Source organism: Saimiri boliviensis, chromosome 16, assembly GCF_048565385.1.
Source record: "Saimiri boliviensis isolate mSaiBol1 chromosome 16, mSaiBol1.pri, whole genome shotgun sequence".
NCBI classification, from domain to species: Eukaryota; Metazoa; Chordata; class Mammalia; order Primates; family Cebidae; genus Saimiri; species Saimiri boliviensis.
The window spans coordinates 68,741,954-68,766,722 of NC_133464.1; the positions used below are offsets into that span (position 1 = coordinate 68,741,954).

At 38.7% G+C, this 24,769-nt stretch overlaps 1 protein-coding gene and 1 pseudogene across 1 annotated transcript in view; both read left to right on the forward strand.

Annotated features, from left to right (window-relative positions):
- MRPS31 (mitochondrial ribosomal protein S31) overlaps positions 1 to 17,870 on the forward strand; it is a 29,334-nt gene extending 11,464 nt beyond the window's left edge. Inside the window, exons 3-7 of the mRNA XM_039473389.2 lie at positions 2,187 to 2,345; positions 3,970 to 4,107; positions 7,073 to 7,152; positions 12,655 to 12,798; positions 17,568 to 17,870. Coding sequence (XP_039329323.1) covers positions 2,187 to 2,345; positions 3,970 to 4,107; positions 7,073 to 7,152; positions 12,655 to 12,798; positions 17,568 to 17,797 — 751 coding nt within the window. The 3' untranslated portion in view covers positions 17,798 to 17,870. The remainder of the gene's footprint in view (positions 1 to 2,186; positions 2,346 to 3,969; positions 4,108 to 7,072; positions 7,153 to 12,654; positions 12,799 to 17,567) is intronic.
- A 98-nt stretch (positions 17,871 to 17,968) lies between these two features.
- Positions 17,969 to 24,769, forward strand: part of LOC141581652 (selenoprotein K-like) — a 28,679-nt pseudogene continuing 21,878 nt past the window's right edge.

Below are 24,769 nucleotides of genomic sequence, written 5' to 3' on the forward strand. Positions count from 1 at the left end.
TTGAACCCAGGACTTCGAGGCCAGACCTGATGACATATTGAGACCGCCATCTTTAAAAAAAAAAAGAAAAAAATATTGTAAATAATTTATTTTCTTTTTATAATAGAATGTTCTTCTATTAACTTTCTCTAATTTAGGAAGCTTTTAAAAGCTTGTTCTTATGAAAAGTTTAAAACATGCAAGGAACACAAAGTGGTCTAACCCTGTTATACTGTAGCCCAGTTTCAACAGTGATCAACATTTTGCCATTCTTATATTACCTATGCCTTCACTTATTTTCCATCTCCTACTTGATAATGATTTATGGCTTTTTTTTTTTTTGAGACGGAGTTTCGCTCTTGTTACCCAGGCTGGAGTGCAATGGCGCGATCTCGGCTCACTGCAACCTCTGCTTCCTGGGTTCAGGCAATTCTCCTGCCTGTCTCCTGAGTAGCTGGGATTACAGGCACGTACCACCATGCCTAGCTAATTTTTTGTATTTTTTTTTTTTTTTTTTTTTTTTTTTTGAGGCGGAGTTTCTCTGGTTACCCAGGCTGGAGTGCAATGGCGCCATCTCGGCTCACCGCAACCTCCGCCTCCCGGGTTCAGGCAATTCTCCTGCCTCAGCCTCCTGAGTAGCTGGGATTACAGGCACGCGCCACCATGCCCAGCTAATTTTTAGTATTTTTAGTAGAGACGGGGTTTCACCTCGTTGACCAGGATGGTCTCGATCTCTTGACCTCGTGATCCACCCGCCTCAGCCTCCCAAAGTGCTGGGATTACAGGCTTGAGCCACCGTGCCCGGCAATTTTTTGTATTTTTAATAGAGACGGGGTTTCACCATATTGACCAGGAGGGTCTCGTGATCCACCCGCCTCAGCCTCCCAAAGTGTTGGAATTACAGGTGTGAGCCACCACACCCGGCCTATGGCTTTTTTTTTAAGGTAAAATTTACATATATTAAAGTGTACCAAATCTTAGGTATAGGATTTTGGCAAACAGATAAATCCCTGTGACCCACACACTTACCAAGACGCTATGTTTTTCATTTTCACTTTCCCAGTCAGTAGCCATCTGTCGTGAGACAAATGCTGTTTTGAGGGTTTTTTCCACCTCATATTAGTGTTGCCTATTCTGGAACTTGATATAAATAGAATCATACAGAATTTTTTTTTTTTTTAAGACAGAGTCTAGCTCTGTTGCCCAGGCTGGAGTGCAGTGGTGCAATCTCAGCTCAACGCAACCTCCACCTCCCAGGTTCCAGTGATTCTAATGTCTCAGTCTCTGGAGTAGCTGGGTTTATAAGCACGTGCCACCATGCCTGGCTAATTTTTGGACTTTATATTCTTTGTGTCCAACTTCTTTCACTTGATCTAATGCCTGTGAAAGTCATTCATGTTGGCATAAGCTGAGTATTCTTCCATTGTATGGATATATCACAATTTGTTTTTTTGTTCTATCGATAGACCTTTAGGTTGGTTCTGGTAAAACTTCTGTGAATTGATTAACCTGCCTTTCTATTTGCTTATAGTATATATTGCTTTTGAAATACAATAGTATCTAATTTAAAATGCCACAAACTTATAATTTTTGAGGCTGATCTTTCCCTCACCTCTCCACCTTAATATATTGTTCGGAGTTCATGTTGTGCTTCAGCAAATATCATTCATTTTAGCATTTAACATTTCAAAGTTTATATAAAACTGCTACCTAGTAGTTAAAAATTCTTGTTTTTGTCAGAAATTGAATTAAATACTTTTTTTAACACCACAGTTGTCCCCCAGAAATCATTTTACCTTTTGCTAAACTAAGGGTACAATAAGCAAATAAGCAATCTCTCTTTTTTCTTTTCTTTTCTTTTTTCTTTTTTCTTTTTTTTCTGAGATGGAGTCTCACTCTGTCCCCCAGGCTACAGTGCAGTGGCATGGTCTTGGTTCACTGCAACCTCCACCTCCCGGGTTCAAGCAGTTCTCTTGCCTCAGCTGCCAAGTAGCTGGCACTACAGGCATGCAGTACCATGCCCGGCTAATTTTTGTATTTTCAGTAGAGATGGGGTTTCACTACTTTGGCCAGGCTGGTCTTGAACTCCTGACCTCAAGTGATCTGCCTGCCTTGGCTTCCCAAGTGCTGGGATTACAGGAGTAAGCCATCGCGCCTGGCCAATCTCTCTTTTTTATTTCTCATTTGTTTTTCATTTTCTTTTTCAGAATAGAGCCCCTGAGTCCGGAGTTGGTGGCAGCTGCGTCTGCTGTGGCAGATTCTCTCCCTTATGACAAGGAAACAACCAAGTCAGAGCTGCTGAGACAGCTCCAGCAGCATGAGGAAGAGTCAAGGACACAGAGAGATGCAGAGAGACCTAAAATTAGGTGAGTGAGTCAAACCATTAGGTCAGTAATATTTATATCTCAAAATGGGCCATTTTCATGTGGCTGGTGAGTAATACACATAATATATACCACATCAGTAGAATTTGTATATAAAATATACTGCATAATTTTAGCAATTCAATTTTTTAAAAACATATGTCTTAGGTATGATTATAATTTTCAAGAAGCCAATTGAATAAAGTTTCCTTTTAGGAAGTTACAGTTTCTTGTCCATGAAAAAAGAAATGGTAAATTCAGCAATGTTATTAAAAATCAATAACAGAACAAGGTAGCTTCTCTGAGAAAAGTAATTTTTTTCAGTTAAATAGTTTGCTGGTTTTCTGCACAGTATGATAATCTTCAGGTCTGTTTCCTTTTCTTTTTCCTCTTATTCGTACATTTCAGCTGACGTCTTTCTACTTATTCTCTTCATCTCTCATTATTTTATGTCATGTTGTACTACTTGCTGCCTACATTATAGTAAGTGGTAACTCTGCTTCATTTTGGAGAGTGATCTAAGTCAGTTGTTCTCGAAGAGTATGTGTACCAGATTTATTTCAAGAAGTTAAAAGAAATGGCCATGTGCACTGGCTCATGCCCATGATCCCAGCACTTTGGGAGTCTGAGGTAAGAGGATCACTTGAGGCCAGGAATTTGAGACCAGCCTGAGCAACAAAGCAAGACTCTATCTCCATAAAACATAAAAAAATTAGCTGAGCATGGTGGCATGTAACTGGAGTTCTAGCAACTTTGGAGGCTGAGGCAGGAGGATCACTTAAGTCCAGGGTTTGAAGCTGCATTGAGCTGTGATCTCACCACTGCACTCCAGGCTGGGCATTAAGAGTGAGACCCTGTCTCTAAAAGAAATTGTTACGTTTAAAATTTAAAAAAAAAAGGAAGACAGATATCTGGACTGTCAGTTCAGTCAGTGACTCATTTTTTTTGTCTTTGAACAAATACAAAGAAACAAATAAACATGGCTAACTTGGTTTTAATTTAGTTATTGAATGTAGGCAATAGGTATACAGACACTGATTTTACTTTCCTATCATTTTCTTTGAGTAATTTTTCATGAGAAATGTTTTATGTTTTAAATGAGGATTTCTGAAGAACATCTTTAATGGTTAAACATAAATTATAATGTTCTGTGTTATGTGAATGTTAATAGGTGACATTTTTTATTTAAACATTTTTTGGCTGGATATGGTGGCTCACGCCTGTAATCCCAGCACTTTGGGAGGCTGAGGCAGGCAATTCACGAGATTAGGAGTTTGAGACCAGCCTGGCCAACGTAGTGAAACTCCGTCTCTACTAAAAATACAAAAAATTAGCTGGGCATGGTGGCAGACTCCTGTATTTCCAGCTACTCGGGAGGCTGAGGCATGAGAATTGCTTGAGCCCGGGTCGCGGAGGTTGTAGTGAGCTGAGATTGCACCACTGCACTCCAGCCTGGGCAACAGTGCAAGACTACGTCTCAAAAAAAAAAAAAAAAAAAAAATTTTATGCTGTATAATTAGTGCATAAAAATGAAATAAGAATTAAATGGTATCAGTCTCCTGTTTAAGTAAGTTTGACTGTTCTGTAGCTAAGATTTCTAATGAAGTTGACCTTTTTATTTTTCCAGTTTCAGTAACATAATATCAGATATGAAAGTTGCCAGATCTGCTACAGCTAGAGTTGATTTAAGACCCGTGTATCAGATTCAATTTGATGAAGGCCCTGACAGTTATCCTGACCAGAAGACCGCTGATTTTAGAAAAAGGTATCAGGCTTTGTGATCTGCTGGGTTTTGTTTGTGTAGTTTGTTTTTACCTTAGCTAGATTTAGATTTATCTTATTGTATATATTATTGCTGTTGGATATTTGAGCATTATGAATGCATTTACATATGTGTTCTTATTCTCTGTATGCCACTTCCTAGAGAAGGAACCACGTGCTGGATTTAGCCAGTCCTGCAGTTTTCCATACCTTAAATCAGAATGGGCCATGCTTCACATCTACCCATGATGAATCGGGGTCCTTTGATTTAAAATAATGGAGCTGACTGAATTCTGAGCAAATAAGTATTTTGTGAGAAATATTATTTTTCATTTTAAATATAAGTGTCTAATACTGTGTATTCACATACCCTTTATATCTCAATACATGCTTATCTTTTTGTATACCTTAGAGAAATAACCCACCATCAATGCAAAGGAGAGGCAAGAGGAAAAAAGTTTATACAGTACCTTAAAGTGGTAGATTATTTGTGGCCTTTGAATTTACTGATTTGAAGTTCTTAAAGATACTGAGCCATGCCTTACATAGTTATTTTAGAATCTAAAGTTGTTCTGTATTTGCATAAAGTTTCTGTTCTTTCTCTCCTTTAAACCCTGAAAATGAGAGCTAGGAAGGAGGAACCAGATATTTGGCATGGTCTGACAAAAATTATCTTGTCTTTATAGCAGGATATGCTCATAATTGGAGTATTTTCAATGTGTTGTGTATTCCATGGATTTGGTTTCGGTAAAATCAGGAACTTGAGTTAACTCCTTCCGGGGTGTTAAACTGCTGATTTATGCTGGAAAGTTGGAAAAGGTGATTAGCGGTTAACACAGGAAGTTTCAAGAGGTTATAGTGATTTGGAAGATTATTTGAATTACTAATTTAAAGCGATTTAGTATCTGTTATATATTATTGAATAAAGGAGAAGGTGTACTCGGAGTTTTACTTAAGAATATTTAACTGAATCAGTTAATCCTCAAGAATATTTAACTGAATCATTCATCTTGAACATGATTCTGTGCACCTACATTAGGATGGCATATTATAATTTGATATTTTAAAAATTAGAAGCTAAAATAGGAAAGGGGTTTCTGTGCCTTCAATGTGTTAAAAAGCCAGCTAGAGGAGAGTAAGGGGAAGCAATGATGAGACGCCAAGTTGTTCACCCTGCTATGACTGGGGCAGGTTCTGGGGTATCAATCCCAGGCAACCCAGGCCTGGACTGATTCCTTTTGTTATTATACTGGCCTGCCTCAGAATGTTGGCACTGCCGCTGACTAATTGTGTGACTGGGCACCTTTTATAGCCTACATCAGCCTATTTCCCCAGCTATAAAATGTTGAAAGTAAAACCTAGCTTAAATGGCTTTCTTGAGAAATAGAAAAGAAACACGTGTAAACTATTTGGTACGTAGTAGGTGCTCAGCAAATGTCCATTCCCTTTCTTTGTAGTACATTCCTCTTTTGAAATTCAATACTTTACCAAGGCATTCGCCCTCTGCTGTGACTTACTTTAATCCACCATCCTATTTACCAGACCTGCGGTTGAGGGGGAAGAATGCAAGGCACTCGAGTTCTGGAGCATAAAAGCCTTTGTTTGCAAATAACTTGGGAACCTACTAAAGATTATATGATTTGAGATCATGTTATTTAATGTTTATATGGTATTTGCATTTTTTCCAGTTCTATTTAGTAGAGAGAAGTAATTTAGTTTATTTTATTTAAAAAATTCAAAATTATTTTTAAAACTAACCCTCCAGTTTATTTTATTTTTTTATTTTTATTTTTTGAGATGGAGTCTTGCTCTTAGTACCCAGTCTGGAGTATGGTGGCATGATCTTGGCTCACTGCAACCTCTGCCTCCTGGGTTCAAGGGATTCTCCTGTCTCAGCGTCCTGAGTAGCTGGGATTACAGGCACCAGCCATCACACCCAGCTAATTTTTTTGCATTTTTATTAGAGACGGGGTTTCCCCACTTTGACCAGACTGGTCTTGAACTCCTGCCCACAGGTGATCTACCCGCCTTGGCCTCCCAAAATGCTGGGATTACAGGCGTGGGCCACCTTGCCTGGCCAGCCCTCCAGTTTATAAACTTGATTTTAATCTGCCAGTCAATTTATTCAAGTAAACGTGAATTGATGCATAAAACAATTGATTACTAAGTGTGCAAGAAAACATTACCTGTTAACTCCCTGATATTAATTTCAGTAGTTAATTTTAAATAATCATGTAAAGATAGTTAATAATTAATTTAAAATTACAGAATAATTGCTTTATGAAAGGGAATGTTGTGATTTACCTATGCAATCTTTTATAATTATAATTTCTAATTAAACATTGCAGTGTTTTCTGCTCTTAAAGATAAATGTTGACTTTACAGCTTCTGTCTATTGTAGCATAGTTTTATAGTTTTTTACAACATGGAGTTTTTAAAACCTTAATATAAAAGGGAAAAAATAAAAATTTTGGCAAATTAAGCTAATCTTTTCAATTAGGTATTTTGGAAATTAAATTGATGTAACTGATTTGTTGATTATGAAGCAAAACTCAAGTGCACATTTCTGTTTTTAGTTTATGGGTCCTAAAAATGTGGCAGTTTCCAGCCTGGCCAAAATGTTGAAACCCCGTCTCTACTAAAAATACAAAAATTAGCTGGGTATGGTGGCGCATGCCTGTAATCCCAGCTACTCAGGAGGCTGAGGCAGGAGAATCGCTTGAACCTGGGAGGTAGAGGTTGCAGTGAGCCAAGATTGTGCCATTGCACTCCAGCCTGGGTGACAGAGTGAGACTCTGTCTTAAAAAAAAAAAAAAAAAAAAGAAAGTGGCAGTTTAGCTAAGATGTTTGATGTGGGTCAGTGGAATTATTTTTCATTTCTACATAGAATATTTCACTTAAGATATTTTCTCATAATTTTTGTTGACAGTTTAAAATATATTCATTAAAATGTTATTTGCTTTTTTTAGAATTAAGAAAGGTATATTCAAGGGGAAAAGACTTTATATTTTTGACATGACAGCAGCTACTAAAGAAGACTCTGAAACAGGTTTGTTAAGAATAATGCTATTTCCCAGGTGGAGAAACATTTCATCTTTCCAAGATGTTCCTAGTGTTCTGATGATGTAATAGTTGGATATTTTAATATTCCATCCTGTCATTGGCCTGGATCCTGTTTACAAATGTGGCAGTTGTTATAAGGAAGACTTGGGACTGTCACGTCCCCCCAAACTGGGAAGGTGTTGAGAGACCTTTGCTGAAAGCAAAGCTAAAAGACAACCCCACTTCTTGTATTGCAAAAACTGCATTCTTTTATGTATGATAGAATAATGTGGGCAAGTCCAGCTTGACGAATAGATGAGTTTACTAGAACTTACATACTGGACATTCCTGGGCAGCTCTAGAGTCTCCCTGCCTCCCATCTCTAAACTGCCTTGAAGCTAATGCTCTGACTGTTTGTCAACTCTGTGTGCGTGATGACAGTGTTTTCTTTGATATGTTCCCAGGTATGCCCTGGGATGTTTGGGTTCTCAGGGACACCTGCTCCTCAGCTAGGCACTATGGCCTTGGCTCCCTGCCCAGCCTTCAGGATCAAAGCAACACACACACACTCTTAAGTAACCTGACAGGGGACACATCATACTACAGTTGTTGACATTGCTAGTTTTGGTCAGGTTTCCCCCTTGAAATGTTGCATTCTGTGAGACAGTGGGAGTTAAGTATTACCAGTTACCAAATCCAGAGGTCCCAATGAGCTACCAATTTGAGTGAGAACATTAATAATCAACTACCATTTACAGTGTATCTCTGTGCTATTACATAAAGATGTACTGGTTCCTGCCCTTAGGCAGCTTACTGTCGAGAAGTGGAGATAGTATTTATAAAATAACTCACTGGCCAGGCGCGGTGGCTCACGCCTGTAATCCCAGCACGTTGGGAGGCTGAGGCAGGTGGATCACGAGGTCAAGAGATCGAGACCATCCTGGTCAACATGGTGAAACCCCATCTCTACTAAAAATACAAAAAAACAGCTGGGCATGGTGGTGCGTGCCTGTAATCCCAGCTACTCAGGAGGCTGAGGCAGGAGAATTGCCTGAACCCAGGAGGCGGAGGTTGCGGTGAGCCGAGATCGCGCCATTGCACTCCAGCCTGGGTAACAAGAGCGAAACTCTGTCTCAAAAAAATAAAAATAAAAATAAGTTAAAAAAAAATAACTTACTGAAGTGACTTAGTGATTGTTCATGAGGAGATGGAAAGCACATTCAAGAAATCTATTTAAGAGACTTGTAGTGTTTTCTTTGGGTAAGAAATTTGCCGTTTTAAATCTAAAAGAGAAATAAAGAGTGTCCTCTTGCTTGACATTAAATTTGGTTTACTAGTAAAATAAATGAAGAAACTCAATACAGAATGTCTTCAGCATATAAATGATGAACAATTCTAAAGAGTAGAAGTTCTTTTTTTGGATCTTGGTAGAAATAATGTTGTATATGGACTTTGGAGGCTGAGATAACAGGATTGGCTTGCGACTAGGAGTTCCAACATCAGCCTGGGCAATATAATAAGCCCCTTTCTCTAAAAAATAGAAAAAAAATATCCAGGCATGGTGGTGCATGACTGTCATCCTAGCGACCTGGGAGGTTGAGATGGCAGGATCACTGGAGCACAGAATTCGAGGCTGCAGTGAGCTATGATTGTGACATAACACTCTATCCTAGGCAACAGAGTGAAACTCCATCTCAAAGGGGAAAACAAAATGTTGTATATGATAGATAAGGCCAGCCTCCAAGGGCTCATTTAATCTTTCTACCAGTTACTTAGAGGAACTTTTTATTTTCCCCCTATTTAATAGACTCTTAAGGGTTTTATCTCATTCATGTAGCACCTATTCATGTGGCTCACAGATCATAGGCACTAATTATCTTAAATCTTAAATTATTTTTTGAACAAACTATACTATAAAATATACATCTGTAAAGGAAAGATGTTAATTCAGTGTTTGTTCATCTGAACTGAAGGCGAAGCTAAAAGAGCAACCCCTGTTCTTGTATTGCAAAAACTGCATTCTCTTGTGTGCAGTAAAAAGGAAGTGCGAAATCCATAGGGGTAATGAATTGCCTCTCCCCTGCTCAAATGGTTAAGCATATATCACAAAGGAATTTGTTGGCTGGGTGCAGTGGCTCACCCTGTAATCCCAGCACTTTAGGAGGCCAAGATGGGTGGATCACCTGAGGTCAGGAGTTCGAGACCAGCCTGGCCAACATGGTAAAACCCTGTCTCTATAAAAATAAAAAAATTAACTGGGCATGGTGATGCGTGCCTGTAATCCCAGGTACTCGGGAGGCTGAGGCAGGAGAATCACTTGAATACAAGAGGCGGAGGTTGCAGTGAACCAAGATTGCGCCGTTACACTCCAGCCTGGGTGATGAGCAAAACTCCATCTTTAAAAAAAAAGTGGGGGCGGGCTAATGCCCTTTTCTGCCGTAGTCCACCTGCACCCAGGTGAAGGAAGAAAAAAAAAGGAAGAAACAAATTAGTTGTCAGCACAGCTGCACTTGAATATTCTTGAGATTCTTGAAGTAGCCAGCTTACTTTTTAAAATTAAAAAAAAGTCTTATTTCTAAAACTGAAGTTAGTTGCCAAGGAAGCATTGAAGTTTTATGTATTTTATCAAACAATATCCAATGATTATACTCTGGTGAGGAAAATAGCACACAAATTTATGTAATAATTTACTCTAATGAAGATACTGTTTGAATATGCTGTACTTACATGAGTCTAAAGAATGGTTTTGTTCTCAGTTAAATACAGGAGTAGTAATATGTAGAAATGTAAGTTTAGCAATTGTTCATTGTTGTTTTCCCACCACTTCAAATAATGCTGGAAATATAGTTGGCATTTAGTAATTTTTTATTGACTGATTTGAATGAGTTATTCTGTTCCATGATTCCCACATCTTGTTCCCCACTAAGTTCTTACCATGTGCTACAAAGGATATAGTCATAGGCCCTACTGGTTATCCTACAATTGACAGGCAGTATTAACAGAAAGAGTGTTGGTGTTGTGTAGAATTGGATTCAGATTCAGATTCTGCCACATTAACCTTTCCCCATCTATAAAATGAGGGCTAGTACATACATTTCAAGGATTAAATGAGGTCATCTGAGAGAAGTGCCAGGCACAGTGCCTGTAACATAGTTCATATTTAATAAATGCTTGCAACTATTAGCAAGTGTAGAAATATAGTGATGATCCTAATGATGATGGAAAAGATATAGGTTGGTCAGTCACCACCATGTAAAAGATAACTGAGACAAATTATTTTACTGGTGTGATTGCTCTGTAAATGTGGCTAGTTAAGGCTAACTGATTGTTTTTCAGTATCAGATGATCTATGTCAAAACACCCAATATCTAGCAGTCAGTTTGTGGTTAGACACATTTCTGCACATAAAGGCTCATAGAGACAGATTCAGAAAAAGCAAATAGATAAAATAAGGCTTACCCAGGTAGAAAAGTAAATGAGCTATTTGTGGATATGCTTTAGTGGGCTTGGCAAAAGTGGGTAAAGAGGTAAGCTGGAGGATAGATCATATGTAATCTATGCCTGTAACCCAGAAATTGTGTTCCTGGGAATTTGTTCTAAGTATTACAGATATTCACAAAAGTGTAACTACAAGGATATTTGTCATTATAGTATTTAAAAGAGATCAAAATATTCAACAGTAGGGGATTGTGATGTATGTGTGTGTGAGTGTATATGTGTGTGTGTTTATATATATATATATATATATATATATATATAAAATTGGCTACTGATGGAATCATTCAGTGAAAAAGGTAGATTACCAAGCTATACGATCCTCATTTATTTTAAAAAGTGAAATCACACACACAAAAAATAAGAAAGATCAAAAATATTGGTAAAGATAACTAAAGAATAAAAATATAGAGAAAAAGGTAGCCAAAGGATAGACATTGATATTCATTTTCTTTTTACAATTTTATTAAGGTATAATTTGTGTGCAACAAACTGCACATATTTAAAGTATATAGCTTGACTAGTTATGACAAATATATACACCCATGAAACTGCCAGTTATAATTCTGAACATTTTCATGACCCACCAGAGTTTCCTTGTGTCCTTTTGCAGTACACACGCACACACACACAGTTCGCAGGCAACCATTGATATGCTTTCTGTTACAATAGATTAGTTTGCATCTTTTAGAATTGCACATAATTGAAATCACACAGTATGTCCTCCTTTGCATCTGGCTTCTTTCACTCAGCATAATGATTTGAGATTCATCTATGCTGTTACATGTACTAATAATGCATTTTTATTACCGAATAGTATACAATGGTATGGATGCATCACATTTTTGTACCTATTCACCTGTTAGTGGACATTTGGGTTGTTTCCCAAATTATAACCCACATTTGGCTGTTATAAAGAAAGCTGCCATTAACTTTTGTGTACAAGTCTTTGTGTAGATATGTATTATCTCTTGGGTAAATACCCAGGAATGAAATGGCTATGTTGTATAATAGATATATTTTTAACTTTTTAAGGAGCCATCAAGCTGTTTTCCAAGGTGGTTGTACGGTTTTATGTTCCCAGCAGCAGTAACTGGTGGGAATATGGCTCATTCTCAAAAGATGATCTGAAGTTTCAAAAGTAAATAAGTTATTGAAACATGTAACATGATGGTGGTAATTAGCCAATATGATAATACCTTACTCACAGGGTTGGTTGTGAGGATTACATACACTAATGCATAAAAAGCATTTAAGCATGGAGGAAGTACTCAGTATTCATTAGCAGTTTTATCTTTATTCTGTTAATTTCTTTGATTGTTAACAGTGGTAACATTAGTGACTAATTTTGATAGACTATAAGATAAACAGGCTAGACTTTAAAAATCAAAGTCACATGTTGTGCAAAAAACATTCACATTCATAAAAATACTCTTAAACAAAATACAAATTTATTTTTTTCTTTCCAGTAGAGGGGGCAGTGATTACCTGGCATTGTAAAACAAAAGTTGAGCTTGCCATTATTGTAGTTACCATTCTGAATGTAATTTTTGCAGTTATCGCTCAGTAACTTTTTATCATATACTATTTAATTTTGAGTGTCAAGGTCTGAAAAATACATGATCAGTTCAGGATTGGTTATAACTTTTTTTTTTTTTTTTGAGACGGAGTTTCGCTCTTGTTGCCCAGGCTGGAGTACAATGGTGCGATCTCGGCTCAACGCAACCTCCTCCTCCTGGGTTCAGGCAATTCTCCTGTCTCAGCCTCCTGAGTAGCTGGGATTACAGGCACGCACCACCATGCCCAGCTAATTTTTGTATTTTTAGTAGAGACGGGGTTTCACTATGTTGACCAGGATGGTCTTGATCTCTCGACCTCGTGATCCACCCGCCTTGGCCTCCCAAAGTGCTGGGATTACAGGCTTGAGCCACCGTGCACGGCCGATTGGTTATAACTTTTTTAAAAAATGTATTTACATTGACTTATTCTTAATTAAAATGTCTTTATTATGCAGACACATCACCTTCACTTTGGGATGTGGAATTTGCTAAGAAGTTAGCCGCAGTAAATGAACAACCCCTTCAGAATGGGTTTGAAGAGCTGATCCAGTGGACTAAAGAGGGGAAACTGTGGGAGTTCCCAATTAACAATGAAGCAGGTAAGTGTTAATTTCAGGAGGTTATAAAATTGATTGATTGAGATTATTTCTGCCAGATACTCACTTTTAGAGTGTAGATACTCAGGTAAATTTCAAAATACATTGTAGATATCTTCATGGTGTCCTAAAAGGAATCTGATGAGGTTTTTTAAAAAAGATGTTAGAATTTCACTTATTTTTAGATATTCGATAAGGAAAATGAAGAAGTAAAATGCATCATGAATTTCTATGATATAAAAAGACTGAGAACTGCAAGTGATATCAGTTTGCTAATTGTTTTAACAGGATGTTACATGGTGAGTCTTCTATGTATTGAATAAGGGGTCTGAGATTATACTTCAATTTTGGAGAACATTACAACTCTTAAAGTCCTTTAGTCATAAAACCATTGCACAAATGAGGTCTAAGGAACTTGTATGAGCCACTCAAAGCAAAAACATTAGTATGCTGTGAAAATCTTTGCCTGCAAAATATAGATGCTTTGAACTGGCAACAGAATATGATCTACTTAACTGGGTATTTTTTGGAGATGTTACCTCTTCCCAAATCAAAAGGAAAACAATATTACTATGCTATTTATTTCTTATGATACCCATGTTGTCATCAGTTAAAAATTTTAATTGAATTTACAGATGTATTTTGAATTAGAAAAGATTAATTTATGGTAAGATTAGCTAGAAGTTGGAAAAGCCTAAATAAGTCTTTGGAAAATGTAGTCCATATTTCAACCTTCGTAATGTTGTGGTATCATTGTAACATCTTAATTTTTGTTAATCTTTTATTTGTTGGATTAATAGGTAGAATGGAAGCTTAAATATCAGAAATATTTAGTCTTATATGTAAATAATATAATTAATATAAAGTGTTACTTTTTATAGGAAAACATTAGAGACTTACAGATTCAGCAAATTCTTAATATTTTGTGTATTCATATTGTTTTTGTTTTTGGTTTTTAAGACAGAGTCTCTCTCTGTTGCCTGGGTTGGAATGCAGTGGCAAGATCTCGGCACACTGCAACCTCCGCCTCCCGTGTTCAAGCAATTTTCATGCCTCAGCCTCCCGAATAGCTGGGATTACAGGTGTGCACCACCACACCCAGCTAATTTTTGTATTTTTATTAGAGACAGCATTTTGCAATGTTGGCCAGCCTGGTCTCAAACTCCTGACCTCAGGTGATCCACCTGCTTTGGCCTCCCAGAGTGCTGGAATTACAGGTGTGAGCCAACACGCCCAGTTTGTATATTCATATTGTACCTGCAATAATATAGCATACTGTGTTTCATGTATTACCTAACCTGTGTATTGCTTAAAGTATGGTTTCTATGTTCTGGGAGTTAATCAGGGTAAGGTAAAAAGACCAATGCCTTTTTAGTTGTGCAAACCTGATTACCAGCTTTGTTCATTATTAGCCATTATTTGCCTTTGAGGAAATTATTTAAGCTCCTGGGCCTCAGTTTCCTCTTCTGTAAAATAATATCTGATATTAAGGAAAGATTTGGTTTTTTCTTACAACATGTTTGGATTTCATTATTTGAAGAAACGTGGGTGTTCCAAGTCCTCATGGTTAAAAACCTGATTTAAAAACCCAGTGGTGGTCAGGCGCGATGGCTCAAGCCTGTAATCCCAGCACTTTGGGAGGCCGAGGCGGGTGGATCACGAGGTCAAGAAATCGAGACCATCCTGGTCAACATGGTGAAACTCTGTCTCTACTAAAAATACAAAAAATTAGCTGGGCATGGTGGTACATGCCTGTAATCCCAGCTACTCAGGAGGCTGAGGCAGGGGAATTGCCTGAACCCAGGAGGCGGAGGTTGCGGTGAGCCGAGATCGTGCCATTGCACTCCAGCCTGGGTAACAAGAGCGAAACTCCGTCTCAAAAAAATAAATAAATGAAAAATAAAAACCCACTAGTGGGCCTGGCATGATGGCTCATGCTTGTAATCCTAACTATTTGTGAGACTAAGACAGGAAAATCACTTGAACCTGGGAGGCAGAGGTTGCAATGAGCTAAGGTCTCACCACTGGACTCCAGCCTGGTTTACAGAGTGAAACTCTGTCCTGAACAAACGAATGAAAGAAAGAAGGAAAGAAAGAAGGAAAAAGAAAGAAGGAAAGAAAAGGAAGGAGGGAAAGAAGGAAGGAAGGAAGGAGTGAGTGATTTTATTTTGGAGAGTCAGTGAAGCATAGTGGTTCACTGTCTCACCATTCAGCATACAGACTTTCACTTAATTTTCCTCTTATCAATCCAACAGCATACTTCTTCTTTCCATTTTAATTTCTCCAAAAAGTAAACTGCCCATCTTCTTCAGGAACGGAGGAGGATAGGCATCTGGAGGTGCATGTGGGAGATGGGACATGGAAGAACTGTTCCCTAAACCCATTTTCAATTAATCCTCCTGTTTTTTGTTCCTTATCCCCACTCATAACTTCAGTGGTACCTGAATCCTCTATTTTTGAAGTCTTTTTGAAGCCTTTTTGCTTCTTTTCTTCCCCTTTTACAGATAGTTTTAGTGTCTTCTCTGCTAAGTCAATTACTACTCATATGTGCACTTTTCATCTTCCGCAGTTTTACAGCTATCTCTTGTCTGTTATTCTTTTTCTTTTCATCTTTGTACTTTTGTACCTTTTCCTGTTTTTATGGCCATTTGGTAGGTGTCACAAGGGAGCAGAGTTAAGCATGGGTTCAATTTGCCACAATTTGAGTCCTTGTTGCTTATCGTGTGTGGGGTGTGTGTGTGTGTGTGTGTGTGTGTGTGTGTGTGTGTGTGTATGTGTATGTGTTTTGTTTTTTGTTTTTGAGACAGAGTCTCACTCTGTCGCCCAGGCCGGGGTGCATTGGCGCAATCATAGCTCACCGCAGCCTTGACCTACAGGCTTACATGATCCTCCCACCTCAACCTCTTAAGTATGGTAGCTGGGGTGACAGGCGCATGCCACCATGCCCAGTTAATTGTTTTGTATTTTCGGTAGAGATGGGGTTTCGTCAGGCTGCCCAAGCTAGTCTCAAACTCTTGGGCTCAAGCCTTTTTGAGAAGGTAATTTACAATGTTTAGAATGTCTTTAGCGAATAGAGATTTAATTTGTACATAGCTCTGTAGCCTTTTTTTCTGTTTAATCTGTCTAGAACTTATTTTTGTATATAGTATACCCTCTTTATTGCTCTCTTTTTTTCCTTTGCGTTATACGTGCCAGTACCACTTGGCTGTCAGTCATTCATTGATTCATTCAGGAAGGATCTATTAATTCTGCCCTCCTGGAGCATTCTAAGTTAAAAAGACTGTTGATCTACTTTATCTTATATTTATATAGCCCATCATACTTTTGAACAAAATATATGTTGCCAAGATAACATTAACCATCCTTTTTACTTTCGGTCTACCTATGTTGTATTTAAGGTGAATTCCTTATGAACAGCATATAGTTGGTTCATGTTTTTATATCCATTGTGCAAATCTCTGTCTTGATTGGTATACTTAGATTATTTATATTTAAAGTATTATTTTCTGTTCATTTTCTCTATTTCTTGTTTCTTTGTCTTTTCTTGGCTTTGTTTTTTGTTTTTTGTGGGTTTTTTTTGAGACAGGGTCTCACTCTTGTTGCCCAGGCTGGAATGCAGTGGTGTGATCACAGCTCACTATAGCCTCGACCTCCCAGGCTCAGATGATCCTCCCACTTCAGCCTTTGAAGTAGCCAAGACTATAGGCACTTTCTACCACACCTGGATAATTTTTTTTTTTTGTATTTTTTGTAGAGACAGGATTTCACCATGTTGCCCAGTCTTGTCTTGAACTCCTGGGCTTGAGCAATCCTCCTGCCTCAGCCTCCCAAAGTGCTGGCATTATAGGTGTGGGCCACAGCACCTGGCCTCTTGGCTTTTTGTGAGCTCCCTGAACATTTTTCACAATTCATCTTGTTTTACTTATATATTTAAATATATAATTTGTAGAATGTTCTTGATGGTTGCCATTATTTATGAAAATATTCATTAGCGGCCAGACACAGTGGCTCACGCCTGTAATCCCAGCACTTAGGGAGGCCAAGGCAGGTGGATCACCTGAGGTCAGGAGTTTGAGACCAGCCTGACCAACATGGTGAAACCACATCTCTGCTAAAATACAAAAATTATCTGGGTGTGATGGTGAGCACCTGTAATCCCAGCTACTCAAGAGGCTAAGCCTGGCCTTGCTGCCACATTTTTAATACTTATAGCATGCTAGGCATTGAAAAAGAAATTTTTCACTCTTGTCGCTTAGGCTGGAAGGCAGTGGTGCGATCTTGGCTCCCGGCAATCTCCACCTCCCAGGTCCAGGCAATTCTCCTGCCTCAGCCTCCTGAAAAAATTGGTGTGCAAATCTAGGTCTAACAATGGGCCAGGCGAGGTGGCTCACGCCTGTAGTCCCAAAACTTTGGACGGCTGGGACAGGCAGATCACTTGAAGTCAGGAGTTCAAGATCGGCTACTAAAAATACAAAAATTAGCCAAGCCTGGTGGCACATGCCTGTAGTCCCAGCTACTCAGGAAGCTGAGGCAGGAGAATCGCATGAACCCGGGAGGCAGAGATTGCAGTGAGCTGAGATCATGCCATTGCATTTCAACCTGGGTGACAGAGCAAGACTCCATCTTAAAAAAAAAGAAAAAAATAAACAACCCTAGGTTTAACTCTAAAGCACATGCCTTAAAATGTAATATGGTACTTCATTAATATTGTTTTTATGATGTAGATTTTGTATTTAAAATTATAATTTAATGTATTTTGTCTCATTTCCTAGGTTTTGATGATGATGGTTCAGAATTTCATGAACATATTTTTCTAGAGAAACACCTGGAGGGCTTTCCAAAACAAGGACCAATTCGCCACTTCATGGAGCTGGTGACTTGTGGCCTTTCCAAAAACCCATATCTTAGTGTTAAACAGAAGGTTGAGCACATAGAGTGGTTTAGAAATTACTTTAATGAAAAACAGGACATTCTAAAAGAAAGTAACGTACAATTCAGTTAAGATCATGGAAATTTTATTTCAAACAATTAGAGGTGGATATTACAACTAAATAAAGTAATTTTACTAATTTGTATATGTTATGTTGATTATTACATTTGATTTGGCTGGTATAAGTGTTACATTGTTTTAAAATATATGGCAATTGAAAAATATTCTTGCATGGGGAAAAATCATCAGTATTCACATGGAATTATTACATATAATTACATATTATAGAGAATGTATATAGAATAATATATATTCTCTATTATATATAATATATATTCTCTATAATATGTAATTATGTAACATTTTTCATATTCATATTAAACAAGTATATTTATGAATATATACATAATTGTGTGTATGTATTCTATATTTATGTATGTAGTTACATAGTTTGTGTACAATCACCTGTTCCTGGGAAACATACCCCCAAAAAAACCTTGCAGATAAGGGCTGGGAAGCAAAAGTACAGAAAGGATCAAAACAGTACAAATCAGGGGAGAATGTGCCCAACACCTGGAGAACTGATAGTAAATTGTGGTTTATCCATGCAATGGAACACTAGATGGAAGTGAAAATGATTGAAATAGAGCTATACACATCATCATAGATGAATTTCAGAAACAATGCTCAATGAAAAAGTAAGTTGCGGCAGAATGCATGCAATATAATAGTATTTTATAAAATTCAAAAGCCAAATTTTGAATATACTTTCTTAGCTATAAATGTGATAAACTATAAAGAAAAGCACAGGAATGATCAACATAACATGGTGATTGAGGAGGGACACAGGGACCTCAACAGCACTGTCATTCTGTTCCTCAAGTTGGATGGCGGGATCACAGGTGGTCATGTCATCATGCTTTTGTGTATACTCATTATATGATGAATATATTACAATATATGTTATTAATGTTATACATTATATACATATTTTGTGTGTAGCAGTGTTTCATAATATTTTAAGGAATGAATGGAAATGGGCACGTAATGAAGATATGCAGTGCTTAGCCATCAGGTGAGTCTCAGAATTATCAGATTCCAAGATAATTCCTGTACAAAAACAAGCAAACAAAGGGCATATGATCCAGAATGAAAAGACCATCTGTATTTAATTTGAGATGATTAAATAGGAAATCCTTCTTTTAAGGATGGCATTTGTTATATGCTTGGAAGTGTTTTGAAGCAGAAATTGGTTGTGCATAAATCTTCTCCTTATTAATAAAATATAAGCTTTTTTTTAATGTCAGATTATCCCTGCTGAGAAATTAAAAATCTTGGAGGTAGGCCAGGCATGGTGGCTTACGTCTGTAATTGCAGCACTTTGGGAGGCCAAAGTAGGCAGATCACTTGAGGCCAGGAGTTTGAGACCAGCCTGGACAACATAGTGAAACCCCATCTCTACTAAAAACACCAAAATTAGCCAGGCATGATGGCAGGCACCTGTAGTCCCAGCTACTTGGGAGGAAAGAGAATCACTTGAACCTGCTAGGTGGAGGTTGCAGTAAGCTGAGATCTCACCATTGCACTCCAGCCTGGGTGACAAAGTGAGACTCTCTCTCAATAAATAAATAAATAAATAAATAAAAATTAAGGCTGGGCGTGGTGGCTCACACCTGTAATCCTAGCACTTGGGAGGCTGAGGCAGGTGGATTGCCTGAGCTCAGGAGTTCAAGACGGGTGAAACCCCATCTCTACTAAAATACAAACAACTAACTGGGCGTAGTGGCATGTGCCTGTAGTCCCAGTTACTCAGGACACTGAGGCGGGAGAATTGCTAGAACCCAAGAGGTGGATGTTGCTGTGAGCTGGGATTGCACCACTGCACTCCAGCCTGGGCAACAGAGTAAGACTCTGTCTCTTAAAAAAATAATAAGTAACTAATTAATTAAATTTAAATTAAAATCCTGGCTGGGCGTGTTGGCTCATGCCTGTAATTCCAGCACTTTCAGAGGCCGAGGCGAGATCAGGAGTTCGAGACCAGCTTGGCCAACATGGTAAAACCCCATCTCTACTAAAAATACAAAAATTAGCTGGGCGTGAGGGCAGGCACCTGTAGTCCCAGCTACTCGGGAGGTTGAGGCAGGAGAACCCAGTAGGTGGAGGTTGCAGTGAGCTGAGATTGCACCATTGCACTCCAACAATTAATTAAATAAAAAATTAATTAATTAAAATCCTGGTAGGGCACGATGGCTTATGCCTGTAATCCCAGCACTTTTGAAAGCTGAGTTGAGGCCAGGAGTTCAAGACCAGCCTGGCCAACATGGCAAAACCCCGTCCCTACTAAAAATATAAAAATCAGCTGGGCACAGTGGCAGGCACCTGTAATCACAGCTACCCCAGAGGCTGAGGCAGGAGAATCACTTGAACCCAGAAGGTGGGGATTGCAGTGAGCTGCCTGGGTGACAGAGCAAGACTCCATCCAAAAAAAAAAAAAATCCTGGAGGTAGTATTACTTATAACCTTGATCACTTATTAAATCAACAGAAATTTAATCCTTGATTTTATAATATCTTTCTGTAGAGTTTTGTTTTGGTTTTGCTTTGTTTTCAGAAAAGACAGGTGCATTTACCCTCGTAGGGGATGACCACTGGTATTTTAACAGATAAGACATTTGCTGAGAATTCCTTAAATTTTTCTAGTTTTTCACTAGCCAGTGATAACATTGTCCCTTTTTTGCAGGTAGCTTTGAAAGATGGTGATACCTCCACAGTTGGGACCATGTTATTAAAAGCATCCTTTGACCATTTATACATGTGATTCTAAAGAATGTATTATCCTTAGATTCTTGGTTCTAAAGAATGTATTATCTTTTTTTCTTTTTAGAAGGAGTCTTACTCTGTCACCCAGGCTAGAGTACAGTCTGCAGTCTCAGCCCACTGCAACCTTCAGCTCCCAGGTTTGAGCAATTCCCCTGCCTCAGCCTCCCAAGTAGCTGGAATTACAGGCACTTACCACCATGCCTGGCTAATTTCTGTTATTTTTAGTAGAGACAGCGTTTCATCATGTTGAGCAGGCTGGTCTCAAGGTCCTGACCTCAAGTGATAACCCCCGTCTTGGCCTCCCAAAGTCCTGAGATTGCAGGCATGAGCCACCTTGCCTGGTAAGAATGTATTATCTTAACATTCTTGTCTCATTACTGTTGTTAAAATTGCTCTAAAACTTGCCTAAGTAATCAGCTTTAAGTTATGTAAATACAGACAGCAAAACTCTCTTAATCCTAAAGGTGTTTTTAAAATTTGGGCATTTATGCATATATGCAAATTGGCTACAAATTGGGAAGATTTTATTCTAAGTAGCCAAATCTTAAGGTGCTAAAGCCAACCTGCTTTATAAAATACATTAATTCAAGGACTAAGCAATTTCTGAAAACAGACTGATTCACTATGCTTCTTAATATTTTCTCAAACTAGAATATGAGCGATGGTGGCAGAGGGAGGAAGTAGCTCGTACTTGGAAGAACAAACAGTTACTGGAATATGCTTGTGGTTTAGAGCTTCTTTCAAAAACCCAGTTAGCTGCAAAAGAAAGAAGGACTAATATTCTCCACGATTCCAGTAACGTCTTTATGAAAATGCTCCTTTTGAATGTAGTGCAGAAAGTTAGAAAACACTTAGGCATGGTATTTGGCATAGTGCCCCCAAGGGAGTGTTTCATAAACAGACAGTCTGGGGCTTATGATGCTTTGACTTAACATTTTTCAACTTTATGATGGTTCCAAAGGCGATGCACATTCAGTAGAAACCATACTTCAAGTCCCAATACAACTATTCTGTTTTTCATGTTCAGGATGTTGTTCCCATAAATTATATGAGCTATTCAACACTTTATAATAAAACAGGATTTGTGTTAGATGATTTTGCCCAACTGTATGCTAATGTAAGTGTTCTGCGTATGTTTAAGGTAGGCTTGGCTAAGCTCTGATGTTCAGTAGGTTAGGTGTATTAAAGGCACTTGACTTATGATATTTTCTCTTCCAAATAAACCCATCGTAAGTCAAGAAGCACTTGTGAGGCCGGGCGCGGTGGCTCACGCCTGTAATCCCAGCACTTTAGGAGGCCGAGGCGGGTGGATCATGAGATCAAGAGATCAAGACCATCCTGGTCAACATGGTGAAACCCTGTCTCTACTAAAAATACCAAAAAAAAATTAGCTGGGCGTGGTGGCACCTGTGTGTAATCCCAGCTTGGGAGGCTGAGGCAGGAGAATTGCTTGAACTCAGGAGGCGGAGGTTGCGGTGAGCCGAGATCGCGCCATTGCACTCCAGCCTGGGTAACAAGAGCGAAACTCCATCTCAAAAAAAAAAAAAGAAGCACTTGTGTCTGATAGAGGTCTACCTTCACCAGTTTAAACTGACAAATTTAATGTTCTTGTCTTGCTTTTAAATTAGAGAGCAACAGCAGATCTGAAGTAAATACTGCAGTTAGCTTTGCGTTCTTCACTATTTATTGAACAACTCAGAGGGCAAGGAAGCAAAGAGAAATGCTCTGAGTTTGTCGTTGCTTGCCAACGCCTGAATTGTTAGCAATTCTACACTGCTCCAAAGCAGGGAAGTGGGGCAAGATGGTTTACATCTTGAATGGACAAGTGTTGGACAGCCAGAGTTAGTCTCCATGGAGATTATCTTTGATAACAGATTTCTTCTGGGGAATAGGTTAGTTTATGGTTTTGTTTTTCAAAACTGCTTCAGCAAGATATGAAAACAGAAGAAGCTATGGAAACTCACCTGATTCCAGGTAGGATGATGGTAGAGGGCCACTGGGAAACCTTCCCCAAAGAATGGGTAGAATCAGTCATCTGTGTGGCCCCAGTCCTCCTCCAGTGGCTAGTGGATGAGGAAGGCAAAAAACTGGACATGCGCATTCATAGCAGAAGGAAACCATTAAAAAGTCAAGGGCTGACCATGCTGGAGGAGTAGATGAATGTGTATGTCTAAATAAGGACTGCTGTGTCCTCACAGATGGATGAGGTCATGCTGGGAACTCCCTCTGCAGGAAACTGGCTGACTGACATACAGTTCCATAAATCACACATTTGTCTCATTACCTTTTTTGTACAGTTTGTTAAAGTATTAATATAGTTTTGATAAGAAAATATTTTTAGGCTGGGAAAAAAAAAAAATTCTGGCTGGATGTGGTAGCTCACGCCTATAATCCCAGCACGTTGCGATGCTGAGGCAGGCAAGACCATCCTAGCCAACACGGTGAAACCCCGTCTCTACTAAAAATACAAAAATTAGCTGGGCATGGTGGCATGCACCTGTAGTCCCAGCTGCTCGGGAGGCTGAGGCAGGACTATTGCTTGAACCGGGAGGCAGAGTTTACAATGAGCTGAGATTGTGCCATTGCACTCCAGCCTGGGTGACAGAGCGAGATTCTGTCTCAAAAAACAAAAACAAAAAACGAACAATTTGACAGTAGCCTTCCTGTATTTTTCTCTGCTTTTTTTCTGTTCTGTTCTCTGCTTTGGAGTCAGAAACTTCATTTCAAATCCCTGACATGCCAACATAACAATCTTTTAGCCTGTTTCCTCCTTCGTAAATGATGGGTATAATTTTCATCCCACAGGATTTGTAAGTGTTAGAATTAAATGAGGTAATATATTAATACATACTGCATGCTTCAAAAATAATACCCATCTCTTTCCACATGCTTGTCGGAACTCCAGTGCCACAATGGACACAGAGTGAACCATTTTCTTCACTGTTCAGTATCAGTTTGGGAGTGGCAGCTGTTTTCAGATATAGTTAACATTACCTTCCATCAGTGAAATAGAATACTGAATCTTTATTATTGATTTCTCTCATTTTCTAATATCTTTAAAGTCGTTTTATCACTATTTTAAAAATCAATTTTGTGAACTCTTGCTTTTGCATGGAGGAAGATAGAATTGGTCAAACATTGAAATGGGACGACTGGTTCTCTCATTTCTCTGTTTTCAGTCCTACACCTAACAGTTTCAAACTCTCTCCTAGGAAGACAGGACTCTAGGTATGTCCAAATGAGTAGATGTCCTTAATGAGTTTTCTCTGTTGTGTGCTATATCTTTTTGGGTGTTCAGAGAACTGAATAAAAGTAAATCTCTATATTAACTCAATGATAATGGCTAACATCTGTGTGGTACTTTGCATATAAAGTGTTTTCACATATATCTCTTACTTATTAACTTGTTAAGCATTTACTGAGCTCTGCTACTGCTATGCCTCTACAAGACACCAGAGTATAGTATACTGAAGCACTCCTAGACCTTGAGGTGTCATCATAAATGTGACTTCCCAAGAAAGTCTTCTGCTTTGTTAAGTCACTCTGTCCTTGTTATTGCCAAATCCACACCCTGTCTCCTTCACAGTATTTTCTGTGCTGATCTCTTTAAGGGTGGGGTTGTATCAGTTTCCTTCACTTCTGTGAGGTCCTGAATGTAAGGTACATTTACAAAAGGGCTTTGTTGTAAAGGTGCCTCACATTACAAAATAGGCACTATTGCAGCTATTGCTAGGCCCAATATAGGCACTCAGTAAAACCAGTTGAGTGAGTAGAAGAATGGATGAAGGCAGCGTGCTCATAGGAAAGAGACAGGCCAAGTCAGGCTATTACTACACAATGTGGTGGGTACCAAGGCAGAGAGGTGGGTTGAGGGCATTACGTTAGTCTGTTTTGAGCTGCTATAACAGAATACCACAGACTGGGTAATGTATTTAAAAAAAAAAAAAACAGGAATTTGTTTCCTCACAGGTGTGGAAGTCAGGAAGTCCAAGATGAAGGCACTGGCAGAGGGTCTGGTCTCTCTGCTTCCAGGATGGTGCCTTGACTGTTGCAACCTTGCTGTGTCCTCACATAACAGAAGGCAGGACAAAAAGGGACAACCTCCCATTGTCAAGCCGTTTTGTAAAGGTACCTAATCCCATTCACAAGACAGGAGCACTTGTGGTCTAATCACCTCTTAAAGGCCCCACCTCTTAATACCATCACATTAGCAACACCTATGTTT